Source organism: Labeo rohita, chromosome 3 (assembly GCF_022985175.1).
Source record: "Labeo rohita strain BAU-BD-2019 chromosome 3, IGBB_LRoh.1.0, whole genome shotgun sequence".
Classification (NCBI taxonomy): domain Eukaryota; kingdom Metazoa; phylum Chordata; class Actinopteri; order Cypriniformes; family Cyprinidae; genus Labeo; species Labeo rohita.
In genome coordinates, this window is record NC_066871.1 from 27,274,174 (window position 1) to 27,290,524 (window position 16,351).

The 16,351-nt window shown below is 37.5% G+C and overlaps 1 protein-coding gene across 2 annotated transcripts in view; it reads left to right on the forward strand.

Annotated features, from left to right (window-relative positions):
* Positions 1-16,351, forward strand: part of crhr1 (corticotropin releasing hormone receptor 1) — a 163,065-nt gene that overhangs the window by 83,388 nt on the left and 63,326 nt on the right. For both annotated transcript variants that reach the window (XR_007826355.1, XM_051102015.1), the window contains exon 5: positions 1,607-1,692. Coding sequence is in view for 1 of the 2 variants with exons in the window: in XM_051102015.1 (XP_050957972.1) it covers positions 1,607-1,692 (86 nt within the window). In the remaining variant the exon portion in view is untranslated. The remainder of the gene's footprint in view (positions 1-1,606; positions 1,693-16,351) is intronic.

Genomic DNA, 16,351 nt, shown 5'->3' on the forward strand with positions numbered 1-16,351 from the left:
ATGATCTTGTATCATTACCTCGACTTGAATCTTTGCTCTACATACCCGCACAAATTGCCAAAGTTGTAACAGTTGCACCAGTTCCCATGGAAACTAAAATATAGTACAGAAGATTCTGTGACAAAGTTTTCGAAACGGTGGATGACACTCATATTAGCTGAAACTAACAAGCAACCTTTGTGCGCTGTCAGACAGTTCAAAGCAAAGGAATATTTAGATGCATTGTTACAGTATTCCAAGCAAAGCTACTATAAAAAAAATATTTTCTAAATCAGTATTTTTGTTTTGTTATTCAGCAAAAAAAATGTACATCCTTTAAGGGAAACTTTGTTGTGTAAAGTTTAAAATATGCTCACCAAGTTGCATTTATTTAATTACAATTACATGTATTGTAAAATATGATTACAATTAAAAATTTGTTTTTCCGATTCAGATATGTCAAATATGCTGATTTTTATGCTGACTTTTTTTTATCAGTGTTTTTCCAATGTTTTTAAACTTTTGAATGGTAGTTTATTTGTTTAAACAAGAAATGTGCAGATTTATTAAAAAAATATATTTATTTCAAAATATATTTTCTGCAAAACACGTCATAATATCTGATGCAGCTAACCTCTTCAAATAAATGTATGTTTTGCTAATGATTTCTGAATATTTTACTGAAAAACAAGATGCTTATTAAAAAATAATACCCAAAATCAGCTGCTCTAATGGCTTAAGTGGTAACAGACTGTTATTAACTGTTAGTCTGGTTGAAGTATCTGTTATTGTTGAACTGGAGAGCTCCTGGAAGCATAATACAACACTAACCCCATTTCCAACCTTAATACTATAGAGGAAGACACTTGAATTGCTCCTGCAGAGAGAGTAATATAAGTGCCTTTGGATAAAATGCTCATGGCTCTACTGTATTTCAAAATTTCTGTCAGCAGAGTTCTGAGCTCTCAGAGAAAATAACTTTGCCCCAGATTCTCATGTTGCTGGATTTCAAACTATTTTATGGAATTTTGAAGACGAAAACTTTCAACCAGATCTAACAATGGCTGTTCAAAGCACAATATATGCCTTGTAGAGGAAACGCACCACAATGAAATTGGAAACCACTGAAATGGAAATGAGAAATGAAACCTGAAATCACTTTTTCATTCATACACATCGGCACCCAGGACGGATTTCACCACAGACGCTTCATGTTTCAGGACATGTTTGCAAAAGATGTTTGATGTTTTCTGTTCTTCACTTTTAGTTTGCACTCGTCTCTTCGCTGCACAGTATGGGGGGTTTGGAGTCATAAATCAGTTTTATGTGAGACTAGATTTTAACATATAGTCAGGGTTAATTAGATATCCATGCTCAGGTCAAACCTACATGCACTGTGAGGTCAGATATTGATTGTTGCCCTATTAATATTCCTAGTGTTTTGGGTCATATTGCATAACTTTTGAATTATGTAATGGATTATATATCATGCGTGAAGACATGACAGATATGTCTGCTGTTGTTCAGAATAAATGTTATATAAACTATTTATCTGCCTTAGAAATTAAATAAGGGGATCAGTCAATAACCAGTGCGTGTGTGCTTTGTTTTTTTGTTTTTTTTCCAGATAACGTGTACAGAGAATGTCTCGCCAATGGCACCTGGGCAAAGAAGGGAAACTACTCCCAATGTCAGGAAATCCTCAACGAGGAGGTATGTGGTTGCACTTCATTAAAATAATAAAAATACATTCACACTCTCTAAAAAATGTTAGGTTAAATACAACAAATACAGTTTTATGTAACTCAACAATTGGTTAAAGAATTACTATATGGCTGGCTTAAAATGAACCCCCAAAAAAATTTAAATTAAAAATCAGACACATAATTACTAGAGGCATCAGCAATAATCAAAAGGTGAACATTTATTAATAAGCAATTTAAAATGGTTTTTGTTCATATAATGGACTTCAATTATGCCCCCAATTTTGAACTTCCAAAATGTAGTTTAAATGCAGCTTCAAAAGGCTCTAAACGATCCCAGCCGAGGAAGAAGGGTCTTATCTAGCGAAAAGATCTGTCATTTTTTTTTTTGAAAAATAAAAATTTGTATACTTTTTAAGCACAAAAGCTCGTGTAGCACAGGCTCTGAGATGTGCGCTCATGACACTACGTACTATTGAATCACGTTGAAAGGTCACGCAGAACTACAGACCCAGTGTTTACAAAGCGAACGTGCAAAGACTAACGAAGTGCAAGTAAGTCAAATGCTGTTTACAAACAAAAAGGTACAATGATGTCAGATGATTTTGAAGTTGTAGGAGAAAATAAGATTTTTTTTTGGCTATACTCTACCTTTTTGAGCCGGAGTACACAGACGATGAACACAGACGTGATTCGTGGTAGTGATGGGAAGTTCAGATCATTTTACCGACTCGGACCTTTGAGTCTCGTTCAGCAAAATGAACAAATCTTTTTTCCAAGTCATTTCGTTCATTTTAGCAAAATATAATTAAAATGTTACTTCTCCTTCTCCTTTAATTATTATTTATTCAACTTATTAAATAAATGTTCATTTATTGAACATATATTAATAAATGTTGTTTTTCAACCTATTTGGCGTTCATTTTAAGCAAGAAATATAGTAATTTTTAAGCAATAGTTGAGTTAAATAATACTACCCAAAAGGTTGGGTTAAACATTTTTCCCAACCGCTGGGTCAAAACAACCCAGTCGCTGGGTTTGTCCATATTTCGCCCAGCGCTGGGTTGTTTTTAACCCAGCATTTTTAAGAGTGTACTCTGGGTGAAGTTTTTGTTGAAATGGACAAACTGTGTGATTAAGTTGTTTTGTGTTGTCAAATGTTTAAACCATCATTCTGGGTAGTTTTATTTAACTCTTTAAATATTGCTTAAAATTTACTATATGGCTGGCTTAAAATCCCAAAATAGGTTGTAAATTAAAAATCAAACACATAATTACTAGAGGCATCAGCAATAATCAAAAGGTGAACATTTATTAATAAGCAATTAAAAATGTTTATTATTTAATTATTATTTATTCAACTTATTAAATAAATGTTCATTTATTGAACATATTAATAAATGTTCATTTCTAACCTATTTTGGTTCATTTTAAGCAAGAAATATAGTCCTTGTTAGGTAACACTTTATTTTGATAGTCCACTTTAGACATTCAACTAACAGTAAGTAACTTTGCAACTGCATGTCAGCTAGTCATTAGAGTATTAGTAGACTGTCTGCTTAATATCTTCTAACACTCTTCTAAACTTTGCAAGTATATGTCAACTTATTCTACTAACCCTAAACCTAACCTAACAAAGTTAGTAGACATGTAGTTGCAAATAAATGAGAATTAGTTGACATGTAGTTGCAAAGTTACTTATAGTTAGTAGACTGTCTAAAGTGGACTATCAAAATGAAGTGTAACCAAACAACCCAATAGCTGGTTTTGACCATGTTTTGCCCAGCACTGGGCTGTTTTTAACCCAGCATCATAGGTTTTCCAATAATTATTGTTCAATAAAGTGTTTGGTCACACTTTATTTTAAGGTCCAGTTCTCAATCTTAACAAACCATTAACTACGGCTTTTGCCACAATAAACTAATTTGCTGTTTATTAATAGTTAGTAAGGTAGTTTTTAAGTTCAGATAGGGATGTAAAATATGGTCATGCAAAATAGGTGCTTTACTAATATACTAGTAGCCAATATCTTAATAATAGGCATGCTAATAACTAGATAATAGTGAGAATTGTTCCCATACTAATGTGTTACCAAATGTTTCATTAATTGGGATCCAATTATAATTATAATTATAATAAGGTTTTTAGCTTAAGCGTTTGTGGAAAAGTGAAATCAAATTTGCAAAATGCTAATTTTACACTGACCACATGAACCTCCTTGTACAAAAGTACAATATAGTTTTTAATTGAAAATCGTTGTATTAAATAAGAGCAGAATGCAAAATATAAGCTTCTGTACTACTTGAAAGTTCCTTTCCTTAGCAGTCTGGATCAGTTTGTTCCTTATTTCACTGCATTTAGACTTGTGAATCTAATCTAATGTGAAGGTTACAGAAGTGTTATTGAATAAGGGACACTAGTCATGTTTTCAGGAGTCACTGAGTCATTTCGAGTCCTTTATTCAATGTAAAATCTTCAAAGACGGCACAATAGAGTCCATGCGTTCTTGTTGAGAGTTGTCACTTGAAATCTTTAGCAAGCTTGTCATCCGACCTTCACAGACACGGTTTGCTTTTTATTTGCGGCTTATCTTTATGCTCTTTTATGTGTTCCAGCTGGATGCTGCTTGGCAATGTTAGTTAGATTCTTGAATATAAATAGTAAATGCACTCACAACTTGCTATTTTATTACAGTGTCTTTTAAATGCAGTTTGTATACATAGTATTAAACTAATGTTTTTATACTGTTTCTTAAATTTTTTAAAGTATAGTTTTATGTAAGAAATATATAATTCATTAAACTTCTAAAAATATTAAGAATGCAAAATATTTTCAACAGAATTTCTGAGTGAATTTGCAGGTGAATCTCTCCGTGAAACAGGCATTGCTGTTATACATTGATGCTACACGTCTAGAGGATTCATTAGCTGTCCTTTGGTGTAACAGAAGTAACATGGGGGGATTAATAATGTATGGACTTTTATCTGCCCTCAAAGGAAGCAATTTAAGCAGGCGTGCTAAGCCTTTGTTCACACAGGGATGGCGAAAAGAGAAATCGCTCATCCAATCAGTGGGATGGAGGAGTGGGCTAGCAAGGATAATGCTCAGATTTATATTTAGACAGCAGGGAGTGTGTCCGCCACAGCCAGTGGCTTACTGGAGCATGTGATTACCACTAGATGCTGTTTTTTAGCTAGCGATAAGGGTTTTCCCTCATTACAGAGCGCACTGTTGGAATTCATGTGTATTGTATTTGAAAGCAGAAATGAGCCTCTTAATCAGGTCATGCTGTTAACATGTGATCGGCTTGAGGATTGGTGTTGTACTGTAGTTAGTAGCTACTCTTGATTCAGATGAACAGTAGGTTCAAATCTGGCTTGGCCTTAACAATCATTTTACATAGTTTATAATACAATTATCGGAGTGTCTATTTACACTAAGTGCAAATAGCCTGCCTTGTTGGCAGAGGCTATTTACACTAACTCCACCCGCCAACGTGTGCTAGTCAACACTACAAAAGAGGATTGTTAGACATCAGCCTGAGTCTGATTCACCAATTAATTGTGCAGTGCAGTCTGTGAACCAAATCAATAGGTTTATTGAAAAGAATCAGCTTGTTCAAGAACTGACCCCTCGCAAAGACCCGCCCACCTTCTCACACCACACATCATGTTCTCACGCAGTGGAAGATACATCACAGAGCAAAGAGGAAACCAACATAATTTTTTTTTTTTTGTCATTTTTTTAAGAAATTCAAACAATAAATACCATTGTGTGGCTCTTTCATGTGTCAAGACAGAACGCTGTAGCGCCTCAGTTGAAGCAGCATGTGAACCAATCTTTTCATATTTACTTAAGGCATGAAATAAATATGAATGAACATCAGAAGGAATTTTATTTCAACCATGGAAAGATGTCAGTACACACCATTTTTCAAGTTTAAGGCCCCCTTAAATTAATCTACTCTTCTGTCTGATTTGTTTGTCTAACAAAATGGCTGATTCAGCATTATGATTGGTCAGATCACCTGTCAGTCAAGCTCCACTACATTTTATGAATTTTGGAAAACACTGGAAATTTAGGAAATGTAGTGGAGTAAAAGTATGACATTAGACTTTGGAATATAGTGAAGCAAAAATAAAATTTTCCCAAAATAAAAACATACAAAATACTTGCGATACTTGAAAAAGTAATGAAGTGAACATACTTCTGTCCACCTTTTTTGTCCAAGTCAGGGTTATTATCATTAACTAAAATTATTAAAAACATTGGTTGTTCTTTGAAATAAACTTAAATATAAATATTATATAACAATATGATTAGATGCTATTTAAACGAAATTTGAACTGAAATGCTGACTGAAAAAATAAATTGAATATTTGTTGTTAGGCATATGGTCTATTAGTCTTGTTTGCATTTATTTACAAACCCAAGTAGATTCACTGTAAAAAAAAAAAAAAAAAAAACAAATAAATAAAAATAAAATAATAATAATAATAATAATAATAATAATAATAATAATAATAATAAACAGTTGTTTCATCTTAAAAAGTAAGTTTTTGTGCTGCTTTAAAATTTTAAGTTTAGTCAACATGAAATGTTAAGTTGTACATAAATTAACATAAGGCAGCATGAAAACTTATTTTTTTAAGGTGAAACAACTGTTTTAAGTTCCTTTCTTTTTTACAGTGTTCCACTGCATTCCTGAATACATAACTTACGTAGTTGTAATTCATAGGCGGGAGTATGCTAATTGAGAATGAGCGTGTACGCTCGCCCAATATACCAATGATTGGATTCATTAACATACACTTTTAACTATCAAATCTAATGTTTACGAAGCGTTTGTGAATCAGGTTTTCGAGAAGGTCTGTTTTGTATGCAAATTACTCTAAATTTACTGAAATGTTTATGCAAGTTTCATGAATGAGGCCCAATGGATGTAAAACAGGGTACAAAAAATGCGGGGTCATGAAGTCTTTGGTATCTTAGATTAAAAGCATAACAGTGGTACTCAGAGGTACGGCGGAGTCTTTAAACCTTTAAGCCCTTTTGTACTAAGAAAGAGTCCCCAGTGGATTGTCTGGCATTTGGATTTGCCACTGTGGAGCAAATAAAGTGGAGCAAATTTCGCACTGCAGAATATTTTAAATGTGCCCATCAGAAGAGCTAAATAAATGCTTGTTCTTACATTTTCACTCAGATTATTGTCAATGGAAATGTGTTTTTTCCCCAGTGCAATGGTTTTTCAGTGCTGCTCTTCTGTCATTGTGTTTGTCTATTGTGGTCTGTAAAGAGTACTTCAAAGCACAAGCAGTTGCCTGGTCACCCTCCGCAAACTGTCCTTGTAGTCTTTGGCATCACTCGGCCACCAATTGAGAACCATATTTTGGCAGGATGAAAAAAAAAATGATTCAGTACAGAATCAACACTGATGATGATGCCTTTCACTTTAGATTAAATTACAATCAGAAACAGAAGGCAATAAAGCTCACAGAAAGAGAACGTCTGCTCTCAGCCAAGCAGCAAAGCTTATCAAGCCAGATTTGTTCACAAAATAAACATATGATTTGGAAAGCCACTTTCCCAGAACGCATCTCCTTGGCAATTAGCAAAACTCACTTTACCATGAAAGAAAAATACATTAAGCCAGTTGTTCAGCATTAGTTAACACCATAAAGCCAAGTATATTACTATGCATTCTGCGAGCAGATGCATGACATTAGATTACTTTGGGAAATTCAGTGAAAATGTTAATATCAGGGTCAATTTATCTCATTAATTCAGTACAAATAACTATTAAGCTTCTTTCTGAAATGTCTATTCAGTGAGTTACCATTCTACCAAAATATTGCATAATTTGCAGGCTCTTTTCAGCAAATATTGATGTATGTGATTATCTGCAATTAATTTGATTATTTAATCAGCATATTATTAAATAGTTCACCCAAAATGTTTAATTCTGTCATCATTTACACACCCTTGTTCAAAACCTGTGTGATTTTCTGTCTACTGTTGAACAAAAGATATTTTGAAGAATTTTAGTAAACAAGCAAGTTTCTGCTAGCCATTGACTTCCGCAGTATAGAAAAAAATACAGTGGAAGTCAATGGCTACCGTCAACTGTTGCTTATTTTGTGTTCATCAGAAGAAAGAAACTCAAACAGGTTTTGAACCACTTAAGGGTCGCTAAGAGTTACATTTTGAGAAAGCAGTCTGAATGAATCTGGCTTGACAGAGTTTTAATAGACAAGGCTTGTTTGTGTTAAAGTTTGTTTTTAGCAGCACCCTTCATTATAGTTAAACGTTGAGCCCTGGGCTTTGCGTTGTAGAAGTGAACCACAGCATGATGTTTTCATTCAAGTCTCTTAATCCAAATTGAGAGTGCATTCAAATAAACACAGTAGTGTTTATTGATAACAAATGTCAGTTAAACGCGAGGTGATGATGGCTTTTTATCACTTTAGCTCTTGTCATTGTAAACACAGTGTAGCAGAAAGAACAAACAAAAAGCACGCTTTTGTTTGCATCATAAAACCCGATCAGTAAAATCAACTGCAATTATCCTCTATAGTGATTATATGCGATACACACAATTCAGCATCTGAGCCAACTGGCACAAGGTACTGCTGGGACATGTGACAGATCCTAGGTAGTCTAAAACCACCCACTTACCTACAGTATCACACACACACACAAAATGCCAGGCAGACGTGCGTTAGCTGCCCGCTATCTGTGCCATCTGTTTCCTACGGGATTGTTGATTTAATAATTAATAAGTTCGCTCACATAGGAGAACATGTGGTGACTCCGTGGTGCTCACAGCTTAGGCAAATGTGGAAATGGAGCCAGCAGGGGAGGCCGCACTTGCGTGGGTTTCGCCCTGGGGGACATACGCGGCCAGGCAGGTTGAGAAAATCTACAATCGCTGCACTCCAGGCTGAAAAGAAATGACTGAGAGATGGTGCCGTGTGGCAGCTGTCACAGGATTCAAGCAGAATGAACTGCCTTTCATGAACATTATCATAATGCTGTCCATAATGACATGATATGTTTATATCTGACAGTAGATAGATTTTTCTGTGGCTACAGGCAGTTTTCATTTTTATTAAAACTAACAGTTCTCCAAAATAAGAAGGCCACATTAAGTTCTTATTTATCTCTTCATATGTCGTTATATCGATTTTAGCATTTTACCTCTAGACCCATATCTGTCTCAAAGTATAATACAGTATTAATACAGTATATAATACAGACAATACTTCAGTATTTATTGTATGAAAATTCATTAAATTCTTACATAAGAAAAGCTGATTAATTTCCCCCAAAAAATTAGTGTACTTGGTTACCAATGAGTCAGTGAAAACAGGCTTAAAATTAAACTTTGGATGTTTTTGGACCAGTATCTATTATTCTTTTGAATGGTCTGGCCCACTGGTATAAGAAAACAGTCTTTTAATAAATGCCAACAGAATAGCCCAGGAACAGGGGTAGGCACAACCATAACATAAATGAGACTGGACAAACTGAACTGAAACGAACTAGAACAAAGCAAAAAAGGCAAAGGCACGTATTGTCAGTCATGTGTCTCATTCAGTTTCATTTTCATGGACTCATTGCCTTTTTTGCTTTGTTCTAGTTCCTGTTCAACTAGATCCTGTAGTTGTTGTGTCATTCTGTTCAGGTGTTCATCAATTAACTTTGTTTGCGCTTTGTATTGAAGTTCCCCTTGTTTCAGTTCAGTTTGTCCAGTCTCATTTATGTTATGGTTGTGCCTACCCCTGTTCCTGGACTGTTCTGTTGGCATTTATTAAAAGACTGTTTACTTATACCTTTGTCTTTGTGGGCCAGACCATTCAAAAGAATAATAGATACTGGTCCATTAACGTTGTCACATGGAAGGGTAACAGACTGTTGAGAAGAGCGACGCTGTTAATTTTTCAGAACGGGAGAGCCCTTGAGAAGTGCGTGGAGCAGTTTGTCAACACCTGCCACTGTGCCAGCTGCACTGACATCTGCTTGATGGAGGGATTACAATGTGGACTGGACGATGACATTCGCTTTCTCATGCCCCAAGGTGATCCTTGCTGGACTCTGAAGGATTAACATTTTCGCGCTGTGGGCAAACGGATCCATACTCACAGTGGACAACGCCAACAAGGTCTACAACAGGGGTGTCAAACTCCGTTCCTGAAGGGCCGCAGCCCTGCAGAGTTTAGTTTCAACCCTGCTCTAACACACAAACCATGCAGTTGTCAAACAAGCCTGAATGACTTGATTAGCTGGATCAGGTATGTTTAATTAGGGTTGAACCTAAACTGTGCAGGGCTGCGGCCCTCCAGGAACTGAGTTTGACACCCCTGGTCTACAACATCGACATCCAGCTTCGCCTTGCAGCCTGACACAGAACCCAGCCCACCACCACCCCGATCGACAGATACTATGCCAGAGCCCCCGCATACTGGGTGCTTCCGCCTACCTCAATGTGTGAACTAATGCTCAAGGAGCTGGTGTGAGCCAGCATCACCGTCTATCACTGTGGAAGTCCTTGTGGAGTTTGAAGTTATGGAAGTAAGTACCGCCCACCCTTATGCCACTGAGAGTAAGTAACGGCTGGACTTAATGGACAGTTTTTCTGGAGAGATTAATTACTTGTTTCCCTTGATTCCGCCTGAATATGTATCATCTTCTTGAGTCCTGCTGACCCCATTCAGCCTCCTCTGTGGCCCCTTTTCCACCAGTAGGAACCGGGTAGTAGTTCAGAGCTATTGCTCTTCCACAGGCTAGAGAGGCACCACGGAGCCAGGTCTTGTGTCACTGAATACATCTCATCTTTCTTATCCCTGCTGAACATAATTGATTTTGAAAGCATCAAAACCAGTGTGGTTTAGGCTGCCCCTTGAAATATAAATGCCTCCTGAAGTAGGTGCCCTGGCGCTGGCTCTGTAGAGACCCCCGCAGACTAGGTGTTTCTGCCTTCTGTGAGACAAAATGGCCAATGGCCAATGGTCCACACAACATGTGAGCTAATGCCAGAGGAAGGGCACACACCATTGCTCCAGAGCCTCCGAAGTCTGAACAGGTGTGTGAGGCTGCATCACTGTCCATTGATTCCAGCGTGGACCATTGGCCATTTTGTCTCGTGGGCCTCCCTTGGACTGTCGACTTCACCTGGGTCAGACATCAAACCGCTTTTGCCTGTGGCCCTGCAGACTGTCTGCTGCTATCTGGCCCTCCACCCCTACGGCTCCGACTAGCTCTGCCCTCCCTCAAGCTCCGCCTACACCCTCAGATGCTCCAGCTCGACCTCTGCCCTCTGCTTCCCCACTTGCCCTTGCCCTGGCACAGAATGGGTGTTTCTGCCTGCTGTGAAGGGAGGAAGGGAGAACGAGACCCATCATTGCTCCAGAGCCTTCGAAGTCAGAACAGGGGTGTGAGCCAGCAGCACTCCTCCAGTGCTGCGTCCCACCTCTCCCTGCCACCCTGACTCCTACGCCTGCGCTTCTTCCTCTTTTGATTCCAGCGTGGACCACTGGCCATTTTGTCTCGTTGATTCCAGCGTGGACCATCAGCCATTTGGCCTTACCAGGGTCCCTCAGACCATCAACTTAACCTGGGTCGGACATCGCACTACTTTCCCTGTCCACTGCTCTCTGGCACTCCACTCCTACGGCTCTGGTTAGCTCTGCCATCCCTCAAGCTCTGCCTACACCCTCGATTGCCCCAGCTTGACCACTGCCCTCTGCTTCCCCACTTCTATCTTGGGGAGTCATCACTGCGGCTCCATCATGGTCGCCCACGTCTTCGATGTCCAATCGCTCCCTTGGCTCTCTGTCTGAGCCTTGGGCTTTCTTAACAACGGCTCCATCTTTGTCGATCTGGCCACTAATCTCAGTAGTTGCCGCTACTCTTCCATGGTCTCATCTGCCTATGTTCACCATCCTTTCACCATCTCCTTGTCCTCCTTCAAAGCCGCCTCCTTCTCCACGCCATAGCGTAAAGCTGTGCCTTTTCAGGAGGGTGTAATGTCACATATTGTCAGTCATGTGTCTCATTTAATTTCACTTTCATGTACTTTTTGTTTTTTATTGTTTCCTTTGTTCAGTTTCCTTTGTTCTAGTTCCTGGCTATCTTTAGTTGTCATGCTCACTGAGTTGTCATTCTGTTCAGGTGTTCATCATTAATTAACTTTGTTTGCTTTGTGTTTAAGTTCCCCTTGTTTCAGTTTGTCTTGCCACGTATATGTTACGGTTGTGTTTACCCTGTGCATGTTTCTGGACAATTATTTTGCATTTATTAAAAGACTGTTTGCTTATACCTTTGTCTTTGTGTGATTACGTTGAGAGAATTGTGTCATTTGCAGTCATGCTGTAATTTTGACAAAGTATTCACGAAGCATGGAAATAATTTTGTGTATTTAAGATAACATGCTAAGTACAAGGTTAGACTTTTTAAAACGCAGGAACTGGCCATTTTATTGCAAAATGGTTTAAAATATAATTTCCACCATGAAACAAATGGAAATGGCATTTGTTCATGGTGGTTTTGAGGAAAAATTGACAGAATATATCTGAATATGCTGTTGGGAATTGTTAGTAGACAAATTATGTAAACTGAGTTTTAAATGTGTATTATAATGGTGGGGAACAAATGGTATTTTCATGAAGTTTATGTTAGTACACAGGATGAAAAAACATCCAGTAACTGTGAAGTTTGTGGTGGCATATGGTACATTTTGTTTTTAATATTTAAGAAACCAATCTTTCTGTCACTTTTGATGGTCACCAGACCTTGATTTTACATTTTGAGAAATTTATTGCCAGAAGAGTTTATTGTTCATCTGTTTTTTCAAGTATCAAAACACTGAAGATAGCCAAGATATTTTTTTTTTCTCTCTTGGCAAATTAAAAACTTTAAACCTTCCTGTGTAGCCTTTCTCTGACCCTTTGAAATGCAAAAGTTTGTGTCTTCCCCTCTAGAAGATTCAAAACATATTTTTGAAAACTAAGCTAAGTTTGTGAGAGCCAAGGGTAGTCTGGGGATTGATTTAAGCAGTAAAAAGCAGCTTTGTCATTTACCTGTGAAATTTCCGAGCCAAAAATATACAAACTGAGTCGCAAAAGGAGCACACAGCAATCCAGTGTCACACAGAAATAATAAGATTTCAATTTAAACCACTAAAGGAATCTCCACAGGCAGAGTTCAACAAGTTAATGAAGGCCAGTGACCGGTTCAGGCCCTCTGGCCTGGCATGTCTAAGACGCTTTTAATCCAATTGCACGATTAAATCATTACCTTCAGATGTTCAATGAGCCACAAGATTTTCAGGTCTTTTATCTCATAACTTTTTTTTTTTTCGCTAAGGTTTAGTGTTTTGAAAAAATAAAATGAAAAAAAATCATCACATATTGCCATTAAAGATGAGGTAATTGTCATATTTTCCACATTAAAATCTAATTTCTATTCCTTCACTTCCCCCACCCTCTTTATTGATGAAAAACAGAACAAATGCCTTGTGTTCTCATTGAATTGTTTTTTGTAGCAGGGATGGAGATCATAGGGGACTCATTAGATTTGATAGTGCTTAACCTCAATAAGCAATTGCCCTCAAACCACCTGGTTATGAGACAGAAACATGCACAAGATCAGCGAAGCGGCACATGATCTGATTTGTTTCCTGCAGACTTAGTTACATGCTGGTTTGAGAAGTTACACTCTTGAAAATAAAGGTTCTTCATGGAACCACAAATGCCAATAACAAACCTTTATTTTTAAGAGTGTATAATCACTTGCTTTGATTTCGTAATGGCATTCAGGAATGTTTAAGTGTACAAACTTAAAACATTCCTGAATGCCATTACGAAATCAAAGCAAAAATACATTTTAGTCTCATATATGCTGTTTCCAAGAGGAAATGTTGACATATCCAGCTAATAGTAGAATTTCCTAAGGATTTTGTAGTGGAAATGTTTTCGCAGGCATAAATGCGTAATGAAATTTTACACTGTTGTAAAACGTTCGTGATGAAGTTTCCGTCTGCTATGCAGTCCTTTATAGACAGAAGCTCAAGAGCCAAGACATATCTAAAAGACTAGGTTTCCTCTTTTCAACTGCCTGAAGTATTTTGCAAGCCACATAGGTGCTAAGATTGCTAAACCCACATGCTCTCTCAACACAAGAAAGCACTCTACAGAGGAAAGTGCAACAAGAGGGCATCGACAATGCGTCTGCCATTGCCTACAAGCTCCCTGCGGGGTGTGTAACAGATAGGGTGCTAATGCAAGAATGTAGTCAGCCTCCTTCCAGCCAGCATCCGCAGAGAACGGCCAACTTTTTATGTAGCATTTCATGCATCTAGTGAAGTAGAAATTTCCAAAAAGCCTACAAGAGATTTTGCATTGTAAAAATACAAACTGACAGCAAAATTCCAAATGCTTATGCAGACTCTCCCACAGGCTCTTCGGGTACGAATCCGTCTGCCTATAAATGACTCGTAGTCTAGCCAGGAGACAGCAGCACCCCGAGGGGGAACATTTTGCTCTGTGTTGGTGAGCATACAGTGGATGTGTTGGTGCACCAAGCCTCCTCTTAAAATAGGGCAAGCGTGATACAATGCAGGGATCAGGAGAGGCTGCTTTGAAGAGCCCTTCTCTGAGGATTTAGTTAAAAGAAGTGGCATCAGAGGGGGAGCGTGTGAACCCCTACTAATGCCCAAATCATAGAAAACGTGGAGGGTTCTTAGAGTCCTTTAGTCTGACAGTTGAAAGAGAGAGTTTAAAGGTAAAGTGTGTAATTTCAGAGCAGCACCAAACAGAACTGTGATATTTTAGTTAGAAAAATGGGGCCTGCTTTCTGGATCTTTAACATCTTTGATATGCATCCAATTTCATTTAATTTCATTTCATTCATGGTTTGCACAAAAATATGTAGCAGCATGACTGTTTACAACATTATTATCAATTGGAAATGTTTCTTGATCAACAAATCGACATACAAGTTTACATACACCTTGCAGAATCTGCAAAACATTAATTATTTTACCAAAATAAGAGGGATCATACAAACTGCATGTTATTTTTTATTTAGTACTTACCTGTATAAGATATTTCACATAAAATACATTTACATATAGTCCACAAGAGAAAATAATAGTTGAATTTATAAAAATGACCCTGTTCAAAAGTTTACATACACTTTATTCTTAAAGAGGTTATCGGATGCAAAGTTCACTTTTGCAGCTTGTTTGAACATGTGTTGACAGTGTGTGTACTCAAACACCTATAATGATAAAAATCCACCCAGTGGTTTTTATTTAATCTGTAAAAATAATTTACCCTTTTTCAAATCAAGCCATTCTCAGCATCTAGTCTGATTGATTGGCATGGCCGTCTTACCTTAGACCCGCCTTTAATGAGCTGTAACAGTTTGATCGCCATTGTTTCCATGCTGGAACAGGGACGTAGACAAGAATGGCTCCTAGATTGAGGTGTTGTGTTGTTGGATGTAATAATGAACATAATAGTCATCATTTACTCCTGACATCTGAGCCGCTGAAGACACAGTGGATGGCTTTTGTTTGTGAAGGGAATGCGCCTCTCGATCTACATAAATTCATCTATGTTCGTGCAAATCATTCGTGATCCAGCTTCACTTACAGCAAAAGTAGATATAAGGGTTGTTTTTATGAATCTTTGCAATCGCCTTTCCTAATAACATGCTAGTTAGCAATTTTCGTGGATAAACGCGGCTAAATGCGAATAAAGTAAACAAGCTCGTCACTCCACAGAGAGAATAGAGGGGCGGGGCGAGCAGAGCTCATTAACATTTAAAGCAACATCCACCAGAATAGGTTGATTTTTGCAGAGGTGATTTTGACAAGGTAAAAAGCGTCCTTTTTTACACTACCATTGAGACATTTTAACTAAACCATGACTTTTTGTTAAGACCCTAAAGAATCATATCAACTTGTGGAATTTAATACTGTTGTTACCTGATTAATCCACAGCTGTGTTTTAATTTTTTTTTTTTTTTTTTTTTTTTTTTTTTTAGTGATAGTAGTTCATAAGTCCCTTGTTTGTCCTGAATCCATAAACTGTCTGCTGTTCTTCAGAAAAAATTCTTCAGGTCCCACAAGTTCTTTGCTTTTTCAGCATTTTGGTGTATTTGAACCCTTTCAAACAATCACTGTATGATTTTGGGATTCATCTTTTCACACTGAGGACAACTGAGGGACTCATATGCAACTATTACACAAGGTTCAAACGCTCACTGATGCTCCAGAAGGAAAAACGATGCATTAAGAGCAAGGTGTGTAAACTTTGAACAGAATGAAGATGTATACATTTTTCTTATTTTACCTAAATATCATATTTACTACTGCCCTTCAGAAGCTACAGAAGATACTTACATGTTTCCCAGAAAACAGAAAAGGTACATCTACCCTGATCTTCAAGTTCAAAAAGTTTTCACCCCCCTGTATTCATGTGTATTGTAAGCCTAAAAAAAACGCGCACTCCGATGCCAAAATCGAGCCAAAATCTCCAGTTTCACCACCTACATGACAACACACGTTTCTGAAAATCTTCACCCTGCCAGGAGTTTTCAAAAAAGGTTCGGTTTCAGTGACCTGATACTGCATTTACGTGTGGACGAACAGCCAAACCACATAG